Source organism: Pavona decussata, unplaced genomic scaffold (genome assembly GCF_977016875.1).
Source record: "Pavona decussata unplaced genomic scaffold, jaPavDecu1.1 SCAFFOLD_186, whole genome shotgun sequence".
In the NCBI taxonomy this organism is placed as follows: domain Eukaryota; kingdom Metazoa; phylum Cnidaria; class Anthozoa; order Scleractinia; family Agariciidae; genus Pavona; species Pavona decussata.
In genome coordinates, this window is record NW_028145595.1 from 2,771,367 (window position 1) to 2,793,083 (window position 21,717).

The following is a 21,717-nucleotide window of genomic DNA, read 5'->3' on the forward strand; positions in this document are numbered from 1 at the left end:
GACTACGGTTTGACAAGTTAAAGGGCTTGTCTCAAGTTCCAATTTAATGGATCATCCAGGAGCCTTTTTTTCCTTGTTAGCAGTTGTGTTGGTGCAGTTGGTGAGCATCGTGTTTGACATTCTCAAGGCTGGAAGTCATTTGAGGAAACTCATAATAATAAGCTTTGTTCATCCATCTTAAAAAATTAAATATGCAATGGATTTACATAATTGAATCTAAAGTTAAAAATACACAGTCATAAACAAAGGAGCCTTCCTGCCCACGCCATAAAAGTGTTCCGTGTTGCATGTCTTTTGGTTGTGGACCTTGGTATTGCTACTGGTCCTGGTGGTGATCTCAGGTTATAGCTGTAGCTAGTATTTGGCTTTGTAGTGAAAATTTGATTTGGGTGGTTTTTATTTTTTCAGTTTGTTGAGGGACCTCAAAATAGAGTTCATCGTCATCTTCATCTTTCCCTTGGGCTTTGAAGTGATCTTTATGAACCACAGTTTGATTGAATGTGTAATTTACAAGTCAATCCTAGAGAAAGACTTCCTCATTCTTGAAACTTCGTGAAAATGAAATCCAATTCTTTCCAATTCACGCTTTCTCGCTACTTTTCGTCTTTCCTCCAACGTCGAGAGGGATGTTCTCTGTATCCCAATGATGCCCAAACACCTGTTTTGTGTGGACTCTACATGAGGAGCCGCGTAGAGGTGTTAAAACTAATTAGGTTGAGTGACGGTTGCTATGATCGAATTCCTGTTCGAAAGCAGCAATCTATCAACAGTATAGTAAGGAATCTTTTTCAGTCGCGTGTAATGTCTGGATCGAGCTTGCCGCAAAGCAATGAAGTCTTTGTGACTAGAAAGCTTAGCTTCTGTGGAAACGCACAGTTAACTGGAAACGTAAACTCCTCCGATCTGTCCAGAAGTCTGACTACACATCGACTGTCGGAAACGGAAAAATGACAATTTTTGCTAAAGGTTTTTGTTTTCCCGCCAATCTAATTGGGCGCGCTAAATGGTCCTAAATCGACGAACCATAACATGAATAATTTGTTCGCCCATGGTCTCTACGATGCAAATTTAGAGTTTATTTTTCGGCAAGCTAATTTTCTACATCATTTTCCAATAATTGAATGAAAAATAAGTCAATCGTCATCCTCCAGTGGTCCGCAAAGGTAAGTGCGATTTTTATGTTTACGTTATATATTTGATCAGCACTCGCGAATTCGTGATTTGGGAAAAAGTGTAACGGCGTCGATCACCAGCTTCCATTTTCCACGTGTGTAGGAACTCTTAGAATCAGAGTCAATACAAAATATATTTTTAAAATGTCTTTTATGATGATATTGTTGCGGTACCGTGTTACTGTTAGTATTTCAGGCGGTTAGAACAAAATAGATGATAGATACTGGCAATCAATGTTCACCACGCTGAGTGCGACAAAAGTGTCCAAAAATATCGGCTAAATATTTACGGTTTTATTGTGTAAAGGTAAAAGACATAGTTAGGTCACAGTTGTTCTCTCGGGTGTGTCGCCTGAGAACAATAAGCAATCGGGTGCGTCGCCTTTGCTTCGTGAGCTAACTCCGATAATAATATTAGAAATTTCTTCACAGAGAGATTTTGAACTCGGCCGTTCTTATCTTGGGTGAGTCGCCTGATAAGGACGAGCAATCGGGTGTGTCGCCTTTGCTTTGCCGTGTTTAATACTCGCTTCACATCGACGATAAATTTATTTTCCTCCGGGTTTGTGAATTTTCCGGAGGTTTTTGACTGAACCGGAAATATTCGACTGCACGCAGTGAGTGAATGTTGATTGCTGTAAACTTTTTACCACGCACTGGAGCTCGTATTGCACCGAAAATGTGGTTTTAAACTGTCAACAGCACTCCCGTAAACAATAGGCCTCCTGTAGTGATCGAGGAAAAATTTGGATGGCAAAATCGGTTGCTAACGCATGCCGCTCGCCATGACTCATCTGCAAGGTATTTCGGCACACCGCCCCAAACTGGGGATGCATATTTGAGGAGTGGACGTTTCTTAGTAAAATAATTTGTCCAATTTTAGGCAATGAGGAAACTTAACCTTTCAGTTTCTTTGTTTTAAAAAATGCAGGCAAAATGAATTCTGCTGTTTTTATTTGGTGGCAATTACCTATGAGTCATCAAAAGTTTTGCAGCGAAGCCCGAAGGTTCGAGAATGGTCTTCACAGATGAAAATGTTACCTGATAAAAGTTGTTTCACTAGTTAGAACAAATTTATCTGATATTTTGTCTTCCTGTAGCTTTAAACTAAAAATCTCAGTAACAATTCCATTGCAGCTGACTCGTGGCAGAATCATTATTCATATTTATTCATAGTGTTATCTCAGCAAAGATGACCAAGACTTCATATCACGGGGGTCATGGGGTGTGTGCGGAGGTGGCTGATCAGGCCGATCTTCCCCCGGAAAGGTCTGTTGCAGTGGGGACAGGCGATGTGTGGGGCTGAGCCAGGCTGGGAGGAGGAGTTCTCAGTGTCTTTCCTTCTCCGCCGTTTTCTTCTCTTTGTCCCTGATGCGTCTCTCCTCAAAAGTAACCACGCCCAGATTTTACAAGGGAACGCCAGGCAGGACGGTCCACGGCGGACTCTTCCCAGGTTGTATAGGGAATGCCGCATTGCTTAAGCGATGCCCTCAGTGTGTCTTTATAGTGCAGCTTCGGTCTTCCAAGTGAGTGTTTGCCTGTGGACCGCTCGTCGTAGAATAGTCTTTTGGGAAGGCGGCAGTCGTCCATGCGGTGGACATGGCCAGCCCACCAGAGCTGAGAGTGCATAAGGATGGCGTCAATGCTGTCCATTTTGGCCAGCTGGAGCACTTCGTTGTCTGGAACTCTGTCACGCCACGTCATTCGGAGCGAGGTCCTGAGACATCTCCTATGGAAGGCGTTGAGCTGATTGGCATGTCAGCTGTAGACCGTCCAAGTTTCGCATGCATAAAGCAGGGATGGTAGAACTGCTGCTCTATAGACTTTGAGCTTGGTGTCAAGGTCAAGTCCTCTGTGCTCCCAGACATTTCCCTTTAGCCTGCCAAAGGCAGTGCTGGCTCTTGCGATTCTGTAGGCCACTTCCTCGCCAATATTGGAGGAGCGTGACAGAGTGCGTCCAAAGTATACAAACTTGTCTACCGCAGCTAGTCTCTGACCGTTGACGGTGATGTGAGGCTTTGTGTAGGGAGCTGCTGGGGCTGGCTGGTGAAGGACTCCAGTCTTCTCGGTGGAAATTGTGAGACCGGAGTCATCACAGGCTTTAGTGAACAAGTCCATGCTACCCTGCATATCTGACTGTTTGCAAGCGTCCAGTGCACAGTCATCGGCAAAGAGGAAATCACGGGCTGTGTCTTCGTGCACTTTGGTCCTTGCTTGCAGCCTCATAGGATTAAAGAGCTGTCCATCTGTACGATACCGAAAGCCGACACCGATGTCACTGTCACGGAAGGCATCGGTCAGCATGACAGGGAACATCATGCTGAATAGAGTGGGCGCCAGCACACAGTGTGACGAATCTTTTCTTGGGGAGCGGGAGGCGGGCGATCGTTGATACCCTGATTGGGAACAGCCACCTTATTGACCAAGTTGGACTTTGTTGCAAAACCAACACCTACCTCACGTCTCGCTGAGGGCGGGAATCTGCACATTGTAACGGGCGGTCCGTCTCTCAGGTCGGTTAGACCCGGCACGGTCCAAGAGGGTACGCACATTCCATGCACCGAAGGTGACTGAGGTCACCGTAGATGATTTAGACTACTTTGTTCTCTTCTTACCGCTGGTATGGGACACCTGCCAGCCGCGGCGTGCTTGCCAGGAAAGGATGAGACAGGCAGTGTTTAGGACCCTTCTTCTAGTCCCTTCTCTACGCTACGGGGGAAAGCAGTGCTGTCCTGAAGAGGGCTGCTTCGTCGACCAGGGGGCGGCCGAATTCCAGCGCTGTCTCGTTAACTGAGGAGCGACCATATGGCCTGGTCCGCCTATGTGTAGAGGTGCGGCTACGACTGCTAGTGTGTCCACACCTGTCGCTTCGCCACTCATCCATCGGCGCAGGACTTGAGAAGAGTGGATGAGGATGAGGGGTGATGTGATGGGGATGAAATCATGACTTGCGCTTGAATTTGATTAAAGTGATGGAGAGTTGCGCGTCGTCAGTCTCACTCTCTCGTCCTGAGAAATCTGAACCCAGCAGCAGGGCCTAGTCGAGACGGCCGGAGATAAGACAGGATGCGGTGGATGGCCATCAGATTGAGTCTGTCCAACTGTGCCCTAAGCGCTCCACAGCGCCTGTTGCATGCGGGCCGTTCGCTCACTGCCAGGTACCAAAACATTAAATGCCAAAGAGCAAAACTACAAATCAACATGACTGCTGTACATGGACGAGTCACCTGACTGCAAGGCCGCGAAAAAGCCTTTATGTAAGCGCACTCGTTACGCTCCTCCGTTCCGAAGAAGGACAGAAACATTGTTTTTCCCCTCAATTTGCCTTTATCATCAATGTACAAATGGGGTAAATTGAAAGTGGTTATACAATTTTTACTGATATCAATAATAGTACTTTTAAAAAGCCTATATTAGAAAGTCGCCGTCATGAAGCGTTTAACGAATAGAAACAAAATGACCTAAATGACCACTGACGCCGGTTGTATGTTTGTTTATTTTTCAACCAAAGATAATTACCTTTCAGCTTATCAATGAATTTTTAACAGTTTCTAACTGAACCTAAACGCTTTCTTTACTTAAAAACGAAAATAGCTTTGTTTAAAGTCGACGCTGTTTCGTGACAGTAGTGAAAGTTGTTCAGTTTACCTGCTAAAACAACATATACTTTTAAAAAACACCAACTTTAAGCTTCCTTAGTTACAGATCTAAATAACACAACTGATTGCGTTTACTATCTCTCAGTTTACAACTGCAAGCTGAACAAAAATGCATCGATGAAAGAAAGGGCGATAAAACTTTCACTTTTCTTAATCGAGAGTTTAAAGACAGAGGTTGCGTTTATTTGACTACATTCTCTAATAAAAATATAGGAAACAGTCTTCAGCAACACTTTTTACGATTGCAAGATCGCAATAATTGTTCACTTGCTCGATGACTGCCATCTCTTTTCTCCGCAGTGGCCACTTTCACGATCGAGCGGAGACTGGAGAGGGAAAAATAAGAGCGCTTTAGCGAAAACTGGAGAGAGTGAAACAATGTTTCAGATCTTTTTTATTCTTACTCATTCCCGACCCCAGAACTCTCCCCTTCGCGCACTACTCTTGGCGGGACTTACGCCATCAAGCCAAAGCCTCGTGGGACTTTGACTTCCTTTAACATATAGATTTAAATATGCATGTGCTAACAGCTCCATTGCAGCTGTCTCACAGTACTTGACTGTCCATATATATACACTACTTATTTATTTGTTTTTGCTTCGGTTCAACAAAAAGACAAAACTACACCTCTTGCGTTTATTTAACCTCTTGTACTCTTGTGAGCGACGAGAAAATAACAAACGAATTTAGTTTTTAAATATTCTTTTTGCGATGCCCAGGGTACGTTCGATTGACTGTATTCCGAATTACCAACAGACGTAAAAGAATCCAGATGTCGCACTTTGAGGCATATTTAAACTAGATAAGTCTCAAAGAAAACAAGAAATTTCAAGTCTAGTTGCCCTACTTACATTCCCTTTTTACTGTAATGAAAGTGATCGACCAGTTTTTTTTTTCCTAGTTCCAAACGAAAAATTCCATATTAACTTAAAGAAGCACTGTCACGGTGATTTAGCTGTACTTTTTTTCAAACTGCGTAAATGTTTGACTAAAAACCTAAAGTAAAGTAAAGTAAAACTTTATTTACACAAGGTAGCCCATTCAGCTCTAAGGCTGGTCTCCATAAGGGCCCTGTATCTTAAAAAATAATTTACTTCAAGAATTTTCATGAACTATTACATTTAAAATACCTAAAAATATATAATACTAGAATATTAGAACTACCATACAAAGCCTAAAAATACAATGCAAAATCACATTCAAAGCCTCAAATAGTAATAAAATATCAAAGTTAAGATAAAAAGAAATGTCTTGCTCGGCGGCAGAACGTTTGAATGTTTTCACTCTTCACAATGTTTAAAGGGAGTTTATTAAAAATTTCTGCGCTAGTAAAAAGGAAGGTTCTTTTCCCAAAATTTTGTTTAACGTTTGGTAGGGAGAGCCTCAAATTTTGCCTTGTGGAATAATTGTGAATGTTCGAAAATCTAGTAAAATATAATGAACAATAACTAGGAACTAATAAATGAAGACAAAGAAAAACGAGTTTAGCCTCTTCTCTACCACGAGATTGCCTTTTAGAGCACCAGGAGAAAACTAGTAAGTGATTTCACTGAGGAAGAATATACCATTATAAGTTTTTTTATTTAGTGATTTCTCCAATAATACACAGGAAGAACTTGAAAAAGCTCACCACTTTTTTCAAGTTGCACCCATTTGCATCCTAACCATCACAGCGAAAGATAATTTATATTAGTTTCTGTGTATTAGTGTAGGGTTATTGTTAACAAAAGTGAAACATTATTTGAACGATTCACCGACACAAATATATTTTTTAGCTATTCAAAGCACACTAAAAATAGGTGACACTGCACCTTTAAACAAATTCACAACGAGAGATGAATATGCATTGTCATGGAAGAACTTTCTTCATTAGTAGACAATATCTATTTATATCCGTTTTCTTGTCTAAATATGAGCGCTTCAAGACCACCAATGGGATAGGTGGATTTGCAAACAAAGAATGTTTTTACCCATTTTATATATAACAATGAAATGATGTTGATGGCGATAATAATCCTCAGTATAATTCTCTATCTGTTGCCTGACTCTAGTGTTCCTGTAAGCGTCATCATGGTATCTTCATCTTTTAGCTTCCGTTGGTTAAAAATATTTTCTGGAGTTCTTAACTGACATTATGTTATAGTATGTAAAAGTCTTTTTCTTCTATTTTGTTAGTTTATACTTCTCGCATTTCATACTAAATCAGCCGTACCTTCCCCTACGTCTCGGCGATGTGAAACATTTTCTTCACTGTGCTTTTCACAATTTGACGAATTTCTCGATATCGCCAACAGTACACGAGGGGATTTAACGAAGAATTGAGAAAAACCAAGAAAATTGCAACGCGAAATGATAACAATAAAGAACTTGGAGAACTGTCATTTGTATATAAAATCATAACGCAAAAATGTGGCAGATAGCAGACAATGAAGAAAGCATACAAAAAGAAAGTATTAAAGGCGGACTTCTTCTGTCGAAGCAGCTCCATTTCTTGATGATTTGCCTGTTGTAGTTGACTTTGTATTTGGTTCTGGTGATATCTCACAACTTTGTAAATACGAATATTTGCCACAGTTGACAACACAAGTCCGAAGCATATTACGACCACAGATACCACGCCAAAATGTTCTTGAAGTAAAACGTTTATGGCTGCAGCAAGACCACTTGTGGCCCATAAAATCACCAAGGCTGTAGCAACCCGTGTTGAAGTGACAAGTTCTTGATATCGCAGATGGAGAGAAACAGCGACAAGTCTATCAACTGCAATGATGGTTATATTAAGAAACGATGCACAAGCGAGAAAAAACATAGTGAAATGACTGACAGTTAAAACTGTTGGACAGAGGAAGTCGAGGTCATCACTTCCACTCGCTGCCATCTTGAATATAACCGCCATTATAACACCATACATCAGCTGTGAAAAAAGTCCGACCGCAAGATCTGAAAAAGCGAGGCTTAGGAACAACATCTTTAAACTAGCTGGTATCGATGAAGCTTTCCACAGAGCGCGAATAACGAGGAGATTTGCCAGAATCGCCACCAGAGAGAAAACTAAGTTTAAAACACAAAGTGTCAATATGAATGCTTCTTCATGATGGAGTAAAATTTTTTCTATTTCCTCCAACCTTTGTTTGCAAAACTGGGAAGTCATGGCTCACTTCACAATTCAGGAAGCTCACCTTTAAATTTGTTGAAATTCAAGCCTATGGTAATAAACTGAGACATTGTATGATTAGCATAATTAAACGTTTTCGATCAAGGATTCCGAAAAAAAATATAATAAGTCATCTTGTCAGCTGGATGGGACAACAAAATATTTTCAGAGCCTGGACCATTCGAAACTAATTTTTCTTATGCTGTCTATTCTGTGTTTCCTTTTGAATTGAATGCTAGAAAACGTTGCTGGTGGCTTGTATGATTGCATGACTGCGGTTTGACAAGTTAAAAGGCTTCTCTCAAGTTCTAATTTAATGGATCACCCAGGAGCCTTTTTTTCCTTGTTAGCGGTTGTGTCGGTGCAGTTGGTAAACATCGTATTTGAGATTCTCAAGGCTGGAAGTCATTGAGGTAACTGGTAATAATAATCTTTATTCATCCATCTTAAAAAATAAATATACAATGGATTTACATAATTGGATCTAAAGTTAAAAATACACAATCATAAACAAACGAGCCTAGCTGCCCGCGCCATAAAAGAGTTCCGTGTCGCAGTATGTCTTTTGGTTGTTGACCTTGGTATTGCTACTGGTCCTGGTGGTGATCTTAGGTTATAGCTGTAGCTAGTATTTGGCCATGGCTTTGCAGTGAAAATTTGATTTTGGTGTTTTTCATCATTTCCAATTCTTTCCAATTCACGTTTGTCGCTACTTTTCGTCTTTCCTCCAACGTCGGGAGGGATGTTCTCGGTATCCCAATGATGTCCAAACACCTGTCTTGTGTGGACTCTAACTCATCTGCAAGGTATTTCGGCAGACCACTCCAAACTGGGGATGCATAATCGAGGAGTGGACGTATCTTAGTACAATAATTTTTGCAATTTTACGCAATGAGGAAACTTAACCTTTCAGTTTTTTTGTTTTAATAAATGCAGGCAAAATGAATTCTGCGGTTTCTAGATGGTGGCAATTACCTATGAGTCATTAACAGTTTTGCAACGAAGCCTGGAGGTTCGAGAATGGTCTTCACAGATGAAAATGTTACCTGATAAAAGTTGTTTCACTAGTTAGAACAAATTTCTCCACTAACTTTGTTTTCCTGTAGCTTTAAGCTAAAAATCTCAATAACAATACTAACATAAACAATTCCATTGCAGCTGACTCGTGGCAGAGTCATTATCCATAATTTTATTCATAGTGTTATCCCTGAAACGATACACGAACAGGCTGTCAGGTACCAAAACATTAATATTTTTATTGCCAAAGAGCAAAACTACAAAACAACGTGGCTGCTGCACATGAACGAGGCACTTGACTGAAAAGCCGCGAAAAATCCTTCATGTAAGCCCACTCGTTACAATCTTCCTTTCAGAAGAAGGAGAAAACTATTCCTCTTGCTCTTTAATTGCCTTTTTCATCAGTATACTAACTGCTTTCAAAATGTTTACTGATATCAACACAAACCGACTAAGAAAACTAACTTTATTGTTTATCAACGTCAAACTTCCATAATTATCGCAACTGAGTTTATAAGGAATGATTAAGAGGCCATCTGTTCTCTTCCTAAATATAACTTCCCTTCGTAAACATGTCATATTGATCTCTCGTTTATACATATACATAAATTGATTCTTCTCAGACACCAGGTGAGTGGTGTAAAGAATATTTTCAAATGAAAAACGAGTTATTGTCGGTTTGAACGACTTTACACCGAAGGAAAGTTGCCTTCTGTCCACTTTTTTTGAACTTGGTATCCCTTTCTATTCCGGTCATCTGTAGTCAAAACAGTATGGTGTTTAAGCGGCTACTTCGGCGCAGGGGTTCAAACATTTTTTGCGGCACAATACTGTTAGTTTACAGCAAAGAAGCCACTGGTTTAAAATCGTGGGCTTTTTGTCGTTTGCTAGCAGAAATAGTGTGAAAAATAAAAATAATATTGCTCTTGTTGTTATTAAGCTCTGTACGGCCGTTTCCAGTGCATTTCGAAGTTGTTGGGCCTGGTTACCCTCATATGCCATCTGGTTTTTTTGTCATGGCAGCTTCGAACGAACCGAAGGATGGGTTGGGGGAATTCTGTCCTGCAAATTAACGAGCATAATAATTGAATTAAATCATAATTTGGAGGCGTAATACCCTGTTGAGGTGGTGTGGTGCCGAAAAGCACAATACTCGATTTTCGGGGATAATCATCAGGCCCTACTCCGGTGACGGCAACAAGAACGTCAAAAAACAAAAGGATTTAGGAAGAAAACAATGGCCCTGTATGTACGTTTAGAAATTTTGGTACATTTCGTCGCTGTCCTCGGCAAAACAACGACGCGTAAGGTGACCAAATTCAAGGTTTTGTGAAAAACGTGAACTCCACAGCGAATTTTTCATTCTCTGTCTTAAGTTCCATAATAATGAACAAAGGAAAGATTAGACATTGTCTTTTCTACTTCTTACATCTGTAACTTCATGAGAAATCCCCTGCTTTTTTTTTTACAAACTTAAAATGTTAAATTTATATCAAAAAGTAGCGTGTTTATACATGAATTGCTTCTAGTCAGGCCACCAAATGGGCGATACTGACATAATATTATTTACTCGGTGAAAATTCAGCAGTATCTCTCCCTTAAATTTCAGTGACATTAAATATTTTCTTCACTGTGCTTTTCACAATTTGACGAATTTCTCGATATCGCCAGCAGTACACGAGGGGGTTTAACGAAGAATTGAGAAGGACCACGAAAAGTGTAGGTTCGTCAGTAGGTTGCGCGATAAAAGATTTTTCAAAACTGTAAGTCAATGACAACATAATAACACAAAGATAAGGAAGATAGCAGACAATAAAAACAACATAAACAAACAAAGCATTAAAGGCTGACTTCTTCTGTTGAAGCAGTTCCATGTCTTGATGATGCGCCTGTTGAAGTTGACTTTGTATTTGGTTCTGGTGATATCTTACAACTTTGTAAATACGAATATATGCCACGGTTGTTAGGAGAAGTCCTACGCATCCTACGACCAACGTTACTACGCCAAATTTCTCTGGAAGCGAAATGAATATGGAGGCAGCTATACCAGTTGTCAGCCATAAAGATATCAAGGCGAAAACAACCCGTGTTGAGGTGACAAGTTCTTGATATCGCAGATGAAGAGAAACAGCGAGAAGTCTATCGACAGCAATGATGGTTATATTAAGGAACGATGCACAACCAAGAAAAAACAACGAGAAATAGCAAACTCTTAAAATTGTTGGACAGATGAAATCAAGGTTGTAGTGTTCATTTGCTGTCCTCTTCAATATTACCGCCATTATGACACCGTAAATAAGCTGCGCAAACAGTCCGACAGCCAGATCTGAAAACGCCAGGCTTACAAACAATTTCTTCAAATTAGCTGGTATTGATGAAGCTTTCCACAGAGCGCGAATGACGAGGAGATTTCCAACTGTCGCCACGAGTGAGAAAATTAAGTTGGAAACGCAAAGAGTGAACATGAATGTTCTGTAATGGTGAACGAACCTTACTAGTCCCTCCAACTTGTGCTTACACAACACTGCATCCATGGTGAATGGGATCATTCGCTGAACGATGGTTGTTGTGATTCAAAGTTGAACACATGTAATCAGGCCTGTCGTTGGTATCAAGCTTTTAATTAAGAATAAATGAGAACGAGGGTAATCTTTGATGAGGATACCAACTTCACAAAAGTGGTTTACAGAAGGGTCCTCTAGAAAAATAAATAAAAGTGGCATTAATTTTTTTTCCTTATTTGGCTTATTTTACACCTGGATTTTAGTAACACATATATTGCATGCCACATTCTGCAATTTGAAAAAAAATAATTATAAGGTTGCTTTCACTATGAATTGGTAATCAAGGTGTCAAAATGATATTTTCCTTCAATGTTATTTTTCGGATCCGGGATTTTGGTGTGAACTAAGAGATTTTCAAGACTGATGTGTGTTTCAAGAGACTTTTTAACAGGAAACTTTCAACGAAAAGAGCCATAAATACCTGCGTGATTGTTGTACATCTGGTTTATTCTCAACCCAATACATCACTGGAATACATTTGCGTATCAGCTCATAATGAGTTCTTCACAATTTGACGACTTTCAAAGCCTGAAGGCTTTGTTTATTTAACACTAAACAAGTTTAATTTAAAATTGCGCCTTTTAAGACCAAATGTATTGTGATTTTAGTAAAGCTCTTTCACCAGTCAAAAAACCAACACACATGTATTCTAGCTTTGATTTGCCGTTGCTTTAAACCAAAGATCCATATTTAAGCGAAATACATTGACAACTCCACCGTAGTTTAACACGGAAAAACGTGACTGTTCGTTCAAGTAACCAAGAATTCACTAAAATTAACTTCAAAATTGTCCACAGCGTTGGCAAAGGATCACTGGTTTCTTTTGCCAATTCTGATCTTTCTCAGTTCAACGGAAGTTCTGTTTGATGTTTTCATCATTGGTACGTATTAATTTTGTGTTTATAACAGCTTAATTCTTATTAATTAATTTTTACCTTTTATGGAGGAGTGTGCATCCTGATGGAGAGGGTGGCCTCTTTATTATAAAATCCAACATTTAAAGAGAGAGTTGTGAGATATCTCACAACTTTGCAAATACGAATTTATGCCACGGTTCTTAGGAGAAGTTCAACGCATCCTACGACCAATCTTATGACTACGCCAAAGTTCGCTGGAAGTGAGATGAATTTGGAGGCAGCAACACAACTTGATCCATAGACAAAGCTATAGCAACACGTCTTGAAGTGACAAGTTCTTGATATCACAGATGCAGAGAAACAGCGAGAAGTCGATCGACGGTAATGAAGATTAAAGCAGGAACGATGCGCAAGCGAGCAAAAACAAAGAGTAATAGGAAACAGTCACAGTTGTTGGACAGAGGAAATCAAAGTTGTAGTTTTGATTCGCTGCCATCATCAACATCACCGCCGTTACAACACTGTACATAAGCTGCGCAAACAGTCTGACGGCAAGATCGGAAAACGCCAGGCTTACAAACAATTTCTTTAAACTATTTGGTATTGATGAAGCTTTCCATAGAGCGCGAGTGACGAGGAGATTTCCAAGAGTCGCCACGAAAACAAAATTAAGTTGGAAACGCAAAGAGCGAACATGAATGTTCTGTAATGGTGAACGAACCGTACTAGTCCCTCCAACTTGTGCTTGCAAAACTGGGTAACCATAGTGAATGTGGTTATTTTTTTAACCATGGTTTTTGTGATTCAAATTTGAACCCACGTTATAACACCTGTCGCTGGTATAAAAGCTTTTAAATAAATGTAGCATTAACTTTTTCTTATTTTGCTTACTTTGTACATGAACTTTAGTAACAAAAATAAATAAGGTTGCCTTGACTGTGAATGTGTAATCAAGGTGTCAAAATAATATTTTCCTTCGTTTTTGCTGTGACTGGTTAAGAGATTTTCAAATTTTTTCGGTAAGTGTTTCAAGAGAGTCTTTTTCAGTAAACTTTCAACGAAAAGACACTTTAAAAACTCATTAATAATTCATAATTCCATTTACCTAACAAATGGTCGATAAAACATGACGTGCAGTAGTTTGAAAAAAAGATAAAACCTCCCCCTTATTAGTATGCGGTGTTTTATCAGCTGATAAAACACTCCTCGTTAAGCCCCGTCTACAAGAGCAATTTTTATGTGGCAATTTTTATTTGCCCGTGTAGATGATGAAAAATGAGCAATTTTTATGTGACAACTGCATTTGCTGAAAAGCTGACGTGTTAGTTTTTATGTGGCAAATAAAAATTGCCACATAAAAAAATTGTCCGTGTAGACGAGATGCCACATAAAATGTGACAATTTTTTGAACCTCATCTATAGAACCCAATCCCTAACATTTGCGCGTTCAGCATGGCGCCATCTTGCTTTTTACCTTTCCATGAACATCTCCGCTGTACGAAATTATTACTGACGCAAATTAACAACAAATATTTGTCGAGCCATCTACACGGGCAAATAAAAATTGCCACATACAGGTGCCACATAAAAATTGCTCGTGTAGACGGGGCTTTAGTATGCGGTGTTTTTCTCGTATTTAAATTTCCAACGGTTCACAAAAGCATCATTGCTATGAACTCTATTGACACACGCTTTTCCAGGAATGTTTTTGAAGCCGTTCAAAAAACTCGCAGCACGTCTTTTATCGGGTCTAAAACCACTCGGCTGCGCCTCGTGGTTTTAAATCCCAATTAAACACTGTTGCTCGTGTTTTAAACATTACATAATTACCTGATTGTAGTATTTCTGGGGCACCGAACGATTCATTTCGGTGGATATCTGTTCAGGAGGCCTTAATCGCCTCAGAAATTCGGATTCAGATGTTACGAAAATCTACAGTTTCTTCGGCAAAATGTCAGCTCAACTAATTCCTTTCGTGCATTTGTCAATTACGTCTTTCCTCTATTACCTCTATCGTTGTCTTGTTTTCTTTGCTATTTATTTCCGTTCACTTCAACAATGGCGTGTTTATTTACGTTTGTTACTTCGGCAGGCTAGAATCGTTACTTAATGAGATTCACTTTCACGACCTGAACGAGTCGTACGACTCGTACGAATTAGCTTGGCCAGGACTTTCTTTAATAAGATGCAGTTTCATCAAATCAAACGTCATGTTATTTTCATGAAAGGTACCACACTCACCACTTGCACCAGTCGTTCGACTCGTACGACTCGAATCCTCGCTTTCACGACTCGAACAAGTGGTGAGTATTGGACATGCCTGCTAGCATTTGCGTAAAACCTACAACAGCTAGTATTCAGGGAATAAAATTCCGTTTCCTAAAACTTTCTGCAACTTATATTTTCAGCTTAAGTATCCGAACAGATCAATCTGTATTGGCTTATACAAATATGTCTTTTTTATAAGTCACAAAACGATCAAGGAACACGAAAGACAACATTTGAAGTATTTTGCCTAAATGTTCTCGTTGGTGCCAATGACAATGGAATACATTTGCGTATCAGCTCACATGACTCATTCCCAATTGGACAATTTCCAAAGCCTGAAGGCTTTGTTTATTTAAAATTAAACAGGTTTGATTTAAAATTACCCCTTTTAAGACCAAATGTGTTGAAAAGTTAGCAAATCTGTTTCATCAGTTAAAAAAAAAAACAACACACATGCATTCCTAACATATATCCAGGTTTTTATTATCTTCTAGCTTTTATTTCCCGGCTTTTACTTTAAACTAAAGATCTATATTTCAGAATACATTAACAACACCACTTTAGCTGAACACACAATATTAAAAATAACGTGACTGTTTCGTTGAAGTAAACAGTGGTTGCGGTTACATCTACGCCTTAACTGTAGTTAGTCTTCAGTTACAGGACGGCAGGCTTTACTATAGTTAGCGATAATAGCAAATAGGTCATCCGTAACAATGTCTCATGAAGTCTTACACATCCGCCCAAGAAATGCACTTGCGGTACCTTGCTGACAAAACAATGGATAATTTTCCAAAGTCATGAAAGTTTAAGAAATTTGAATCGTTAAGGTCTATTTACATTTGCAATTCTCGCGCAATTTTTGTTGAGCAATTACACCTCTGCAGTCTTATAATCATTGCGACTGTATCGCCGCGATAAATCGTAGGGGTTTCCAACATAGTTGAATCTTGATGCAAATATGCTAGATTAGTCAGAAACCGTACAGTGATGTCGCGCTCAAATCGCGGCTTGTTTGCAAATTTTCAAAATTTTAATGCAGCAAAAGTTGCATCAAGTGTTACCATTTATGTCATTGTTGCTGACGAGGCAAAACAGTTTTGTTTCCTTAACTAAAGACGCTTACTAATGGCTTCCGCGCACCAGAATACTCATTTTATTACACGACATTGAGCCACTGAGGTCTCTTTTCTAGCAACGCACCTTTAGCAAAACTGGGGTGTTGCCGTTCCAAAGTCACGCTAAAATCAATGACCAATAGTCTAAAACTACTTTTCTTCTTTCTGTTTTAAACCTCCTTCTAGTTCACCGGCTTCTCTCTTAATTATCCGTAATGTGAAATACTTTCTTCACAATGCTTTTTATAATTTCATTAATTTCTCGATATCGCCAACAGTAGACGAAGGGATTCAACGAAGAATTTAAAAAAACGATGAAGATTGTGGCGTGTTGAGACGTATCAAGTGAAATTTGGTCAAAACTACTAGTTAAATCCAACAGCAATGAACAAAAATGCGGAAGATAACAGGTAATAAAAACAACATAAACAATCAAAGCATTAAAAGCACACTTCTTCTCTCGGCATAGCTCCACTGCCTGATTACTTGCTTGTTGAAGCCGTTGACATTGTATTTGGTTTTGGTGATATCTCACAACTTTGTAAATGCGAATGTTTGCCACACTTGTCAAGACAATTCCAATGGCTGCTACTACCACTGTTACAACGTCGGAGCGAGAGGCAACTGAAAGCGATGCGAAGGCAGCGACACCAGTTGTCAGCCATAAAGACACCAAGGCTATAGCAACACGTCTTGAAGTGACAAGTTCTTGATATCGCAGATGAAGAGAAACAGCGAGAAGTCGATCGACAGCAATAAAGGTTATATTAAAGAACGATGCACAAGTGAGCAAAAATATAGAGAAATAACAAATAGTTACAGTTATTGGACAGAGGAAATCGAAGTTGTAGTTTCCATTCGCTGTCATATTCAATAGAACCGCCATTATAACACCGTACATAAGTTGTGAAAACAGTCCCACAGCAAGATCTGAAAAAGCGAGGCTCAGGAACAACTTCTTCAAATTAGCTGGTATCGATGAGGCTTTCCCCAGAGCGCGAATAACGAGGAGATTTCCAAGAACTGCTACAAGAGAGAAAACTAAGTTTAAAACACAGAGTGTGAACATGAATGTTCTGTAATGACGAACAGGTTGTACGAGACCCTCCAACTTGTTCATGCAAAATTCGGCAGCCATGGTGATCTTGGACCATTTAGATCAGTCAACCTTTTGATTTAAACTTTAAATCCATGTAATAAGATCAGTTTCTTGTCCTTGTTTTAGTATTGCATTATCACCGGCCAATTGATCAATGATTGGATTACTAGGTATTTTCAGGTTTTCCCTAGTCAGCGATTGTTTTTTCTTGTTTTGCCTTTAGTTTTGATCGGATGAATTTTGACTCAACCCTTAAATAATTGCAGGTGTGTTTTTTCTAATTTTTACATGACCAATATTCTTAAGTTTTGAAAACTAATTATACTTTGGTCATAGTTATGAATATATAATCGAGAAGTACTAATTGCTTTTCCAACTGATGTTGGACCTCGACTTTGACACTAACCATCCTGAGTGTGGTGAACCTTTAAAAGCATCACCAGCATGAAACCATGATAGAGATAAAACCTGCTCTTTTACATTTATCTATTTTTCACCCAAGATAATTAACTTTCAGCTAATAAAGGAATCATTAGTTGTTTGCGCTTAAACCTAAACGCTTTGTTTATATAAAACGAAAATGGCTTGAAACGATGAATACTAATTGATCTCGAACTGCGATCATGTTCGTTTCCGCTGCACTCAACGTTGTGTTTCTGATGTTTTTGTATACTTCCGTAAATATCAACAAGATTGGTGGGATATTAAAACGCTAAAGTGCCAAGAAACGCCAGAGAAATAGGTGGGTGAGCATTAATTTTCCAACCCTGAGAATGAAATTTGTGGATGGCAATATCACAAATGAGTCCCGCTTGGCAAGATTTGTCAAATTTTTAGGTTAAAATAATGCTTTAACTGCCAAGCGTTCCAACACAAAGGAGAAAAACATAACAACCGTAACACATTTGCAAATCAAAGTAGACCAAATGAAACTTAAAGAAAAACTCTATAAAGTAGACTCTTTAGCTTTGGTTTTAATACTCTCCAAAAACGTGCGAATACCGAAAGGAATCTGTTAATTGATTATGGCGTAAAACATGTCCCGAGGTTCTTTATTGACTGGATTGTTGTCTCTATAAATCCGTTGCTTTGTGAATATAATGGTGAGCTGGTAACTTGGTTGATGCCCCAATGGTTGCAAAGGCAGCAAGCTCTTGGCTGCTATAGTGACAGACGCTTTCGTGGATTTGAAGATTTCTGGTATTCGGTGCTCATGTCCTCCTAAGTTCCAAAAGTCCTTCAAGTCAGGGGAACCTTCGTGTGGCTTCTCAGGCCATCCCCGGTACACAATTGCGTTCATTCAGGTAGCTTAGCAAAGGACCTTAGCTGATGTAATCACGAATTTTGTCTATGTTAGTAGAAGTTGTTGCATAGTGTCTGTATCTCATTTTGTCGGATTTCCTACTGTGGTGCTTCATTATCCTCTGTGGGGGTTCTAGAAAGGGTGTCAGTGATCAAATTGGTTCTTCCTTCGATGTTTGTCATGTACAGTGTATCTCAACTCGACATTGTACCATTAGATATTATCTTTAGAAGAAGCCTCTTTAGACGTAATCATGAATGACATTGGTATGCTCTTCTTCCATTTGCTCTCAAGTGATTAAGGGTCTTTCTCGATAATCACTGTCCTGCCAAAGACATAATGGTTGAACTTCTCTAGGGCCCAACACGGCGGGCGCCAAGAAGTTCTTTTTTCCTAGCTTTGTCAATGTATCCGGACTCGGTTTCACTGGGTGATTTGCCCTCACAGCACTCTGGACTACCGTCCTGTATCAATACGCATGGATTCCCTTGAGGCTGGTGTTTGTCTGCATCAAGTTCTCTTTTTTCGGGGCGTAAAAGGGAAGGACTTCACTGATTTTTTATCCGAAATTCTCGAATACTCTTTAATGTTCTTCCTACCAGACGAAAAGCGAAAAATGTTTAGGTAAATGATCACACCCGTTAAGCATTGCAGCTCAGCCAAGATTGCTTTGATGATTGTGATCAATATAGGGACCATCAGGGCTCGAAGTAAATACAAAGAAGGACGTTTCATCTAACCCGGACTGAAATTTAGCTGGGTTGATCCGTGACCCTTGCTGTCCTCCAGGACATTTATCATGTGGAGCGCCCACTGGTCATGATATGATTCGGCTTCAGTTACATTACACTGTATCATTAGCACGTTCTTTCTCTACCAGATCTTTATACGTCACGTTTGGGAAATTTCCTGGCTGATGACTGTTCCTATGGGAATGGGGACCCAAAGGACGGTTGTCTTTGGCTAACTGACTGGTTTATCATGATTTGGTTCTGTTGTCTTTTTGGCTACATTGATTGGGTTTACCTCAGTGTCCATTAACTGAAGCTGTTTGTCTACAGACTCCTTTAATCCTTTAATTTGTTCTTGCCACTGATTTCGCAATCTCGGTTGAATGTGACAGCATTCCCTTCTTTAAAGCACTCCTTTCTAACACAGTCAGAGTTCATGCCAAATTCTGGAAAATCTCTGATGCATCGATCATTGTGCTCAGCTGATTTGTTGGCTTTTAATAACAAATTCTATTGGAGACACAATTCCCATGCAAAGGTTTTGTATCTTTAACGCTGTGTTCAGTTGATTCTTGATTAAGTGACGCTTTTTGTGGTTTTCAGTTTAGCGAAAGAAAACTCTCCTTGTCTTTGATTGCTGTTTTCCATCGCCACCTCTTCCAGAAACATTCACCTGTACACCACTCCGGCTTACGTTGTCTGAATGTGAAATATTTTGATTACTGTACTTTTCACACTTTGACGAATTTCTCGAAATCGCCAACAGTAGACGAGCGGGTTTAAGGAAGAATTAAGAAGAACCAAGAAAAGTGTAGCGTAAGAAGGGAAAAAAAACGAAATTTGGGAACTAAAAATCACCGACCACATTACAACGCAAGTATGTGGCAGATAACAGGCAACAAAAATAACATAAACAAACAAAATATTAAAGGCTGCCTTCCTTTCTCGCAGTTGCTCCTGCATTTCTTGATTATTCACTTGTTGAAGTTGACTTTGTATTTGGTTCTTGTGATATCTTACAACTTTGTAAACACGAATATATGCCACAGTTGTTAAGAGAAACCCAAGGCATGCTACGACCGCTGTTACCACGCTTGAGTGGTTCGAACGCGAAATGAAAATGAAAGCTGCAACACCACTTGTTAGCAATAAAGACACCAAGGTTATAGCAACCCGTCTTGAAGTGACAAGTTCTTGATATCGCAGATGAAGAGAAACAGCGAGAAGTCTATCCACGGCAATGAAGGTTATAGTAAAGAACGATGCGCAAGCGAGCGAAAACATAGAGAAATAACAAACGCTTAGAATTGTTGGACAAAGGAAAGCGGAGTTGTAGTTTCCATTCGCCGCTATCTTTAACATGACCGCCATAATAATACCATACATGAGCTGCACAAACAGTCCGACAGCAAGATCTAAAAAGGCGAGGCTAAGAAACAGCTTCTTCAAATTAGCTGGTATTGATGACGCTTTCCACAGAGCGCGAATAACGAGAAGATTTCCGAGAATAGCCAACGAAGAAAAAAGTAAGTTTAAAACACAGAGGGTTGACGTGAATGGTCTGTAATGCCGAACAAGCTGTGCTAGACCCTCCAACCTGAAATTGCAAAACTGGGCATCCATGGTGAACTAGCTATAGATTATTCAGACCAGTCAATCACTCGCTTCAAATTTTATTTTAGATAATACTCAGGTATAGATTAAGTCGTCCCTGTTTATTTGATTGATTGTTGCTCAATTCATTGACACACCCTAGATCAATAACTGGAGCGGATCTAGGACAGGTAGAGGTATATCTTCGGTTTTGCTAACAAGTTGAATTGTGTTTTTCTTTCATTAATATATATCATCTGCCGTCCGCTTACTCGGTAAACTTTCATACTTCAAACAGTCGCATTTATTTTTCAGCATATCTTTGTCTTTATTTGAATGTAAAATCTAAGAAAGATCTTTCTCTTTTGCCCTGCAATGTTGTGCCAGAAGCTGACAATGACATTTGCAATTGTGGCAAGCCTTTGGCTTGGAAAGGGTCGCGTCAGGAAACTTTGCTTTCAATGAACGGACACAACACGACTTCTAATGTTATATACCTGTTTATCTTTCACTAAGATAAATAGGTTTAAGTTAATGAATAAGTCATTTGAAGTTTGCAGCTGTTGCCTAAAGGTTTTTTTTTTATCTACTAGTAAAACCGGCGGAAACTGACGGCTTGTAATAACAAATATATAGGGATTGATATCGCACCACAATATAACAACGAATTTGAGTCTCTTTATTATACGTTTCTGGCAGACACTGCATGTAATGTACATTTTATGTTTTTTTTTTCCAGTAATCAGTGTAGCTTTCTGGTTTATTAGAATGTTAAAATAATGAGAATTGCAGGAAATATTGAGTATTCAGTTGCATATCAATGTTATCAGCTAATGCTGACAAGGACTGAACCAAGATAAAAATACAACAAATGAGTCCCTCTTCTCGCCACAAAGGAGAACATCATAACATCTATAAGACATTATCACAGGGATGTATTATACAAATACATGTTTATCTAATCGAAGGAGGTCAAATTAAACTAAGGGATTGGTTAACCATTTTTAAAAAAGTCTTATTTGAATATTTTAGTCAATGATGAATTTTAATTTTGTACAATGATTGACGCTATGATATTTTTATCTTTTTTAACTTTTGTAGGTGATTTTATCAAGGCTATCATTTTCAACTTTATTTCATTTTATTTAGTTAGACGTCTTGCGTGATGGCACCCCCTTGCAT

At 39.3% G+C, this 21,717-nt stretch overlaps 3 protein-coding genes across 3 annotated transcripts; all 3 read right to left on the reverse strand.

The window, feature by feature from the left end:
• Positions 1 to 9,986: 9,986 nt before the first annotated feature.
• LOC146462718 (melanocyte-stimulating hormone receptor-like) lies at positions 9,987 to 20,122 on the reverse strand. Its single transcript, XM_085085377.1, has 2 exons — positions 20,099 to 20,122; positions 9,987 to 12,730 (listed from the first exon to the last, which is right to left on the reverse strand). The coding sequence occupies exon 2, from the start codon at positions 11,549 to 11,551 to the stop codon at positions 10,601 to 10,603; it is 951 nt and encodes a 316-aa protein (XP_084941503.1). The 5' UTR covers positions 11,552 to 12,730; positions 20,099 to 20,122; the 3' UTR covers positions 9,987 to 10,600.
• Positions 15,010 to 17,459, reverse strand: LOC146462719 (adenosine receptor A2b-like). The gene has a single exon (XM_085085378.1). The coding sequence runs from the start codon at positions 16,945 to 16,947 to the stop codon at positions 16,012 to 16,014; it is 936 nt and encodes a 311-aa protein (XP_084941504.1). The 5' UTR covers positions 16,948 to 17,459; the 3' UTR covers positions 15,010 to 16,011.
• On the reverse strand, positions 17,508 to 21,183 carry LOC146462720 (adenosine receptor A2a-like). Its single transcript, XM_085085379.1, has one exon. It carries the CDS (start codon positions 20,563 to 20,565, stop codon positions 19,633 to 19,635), a length of 933 nt encoding a protein of 310 aa, XP_084941505.1. The 5' UTR covers positions 20,566 to 21,183; the 3' UTR covers positions 17,508 to 19,632.
• Positions 21,184 to 21,717: the final 534 nt, after the last annotated feature.

Bases quoted from the DNA above. Each gene is read 5' to 3' on its own strand.
- LOC146462718 (XM_085085377.1), bottom strand. From the start codon at position 11,551: ATGATCCCATTCACCATGGATGCAGTGTTGTGTAAGCACAAGTTGGAG.
- LOC146462719 (XM_085085378.1), bottom strand. From the start codon at position 16,947: ATGGCTGCCGAATTTTGCATGAACAAGTTGGAGGGTCTCGTACAACCT.
- LOC146462720 (XM_085085379.1), bottom strand. From the start codon at position 20,565: ATGGATGCCCAGTTTTGCAATTTCAGGTTGGAGGGTCTAGCACAGCTT.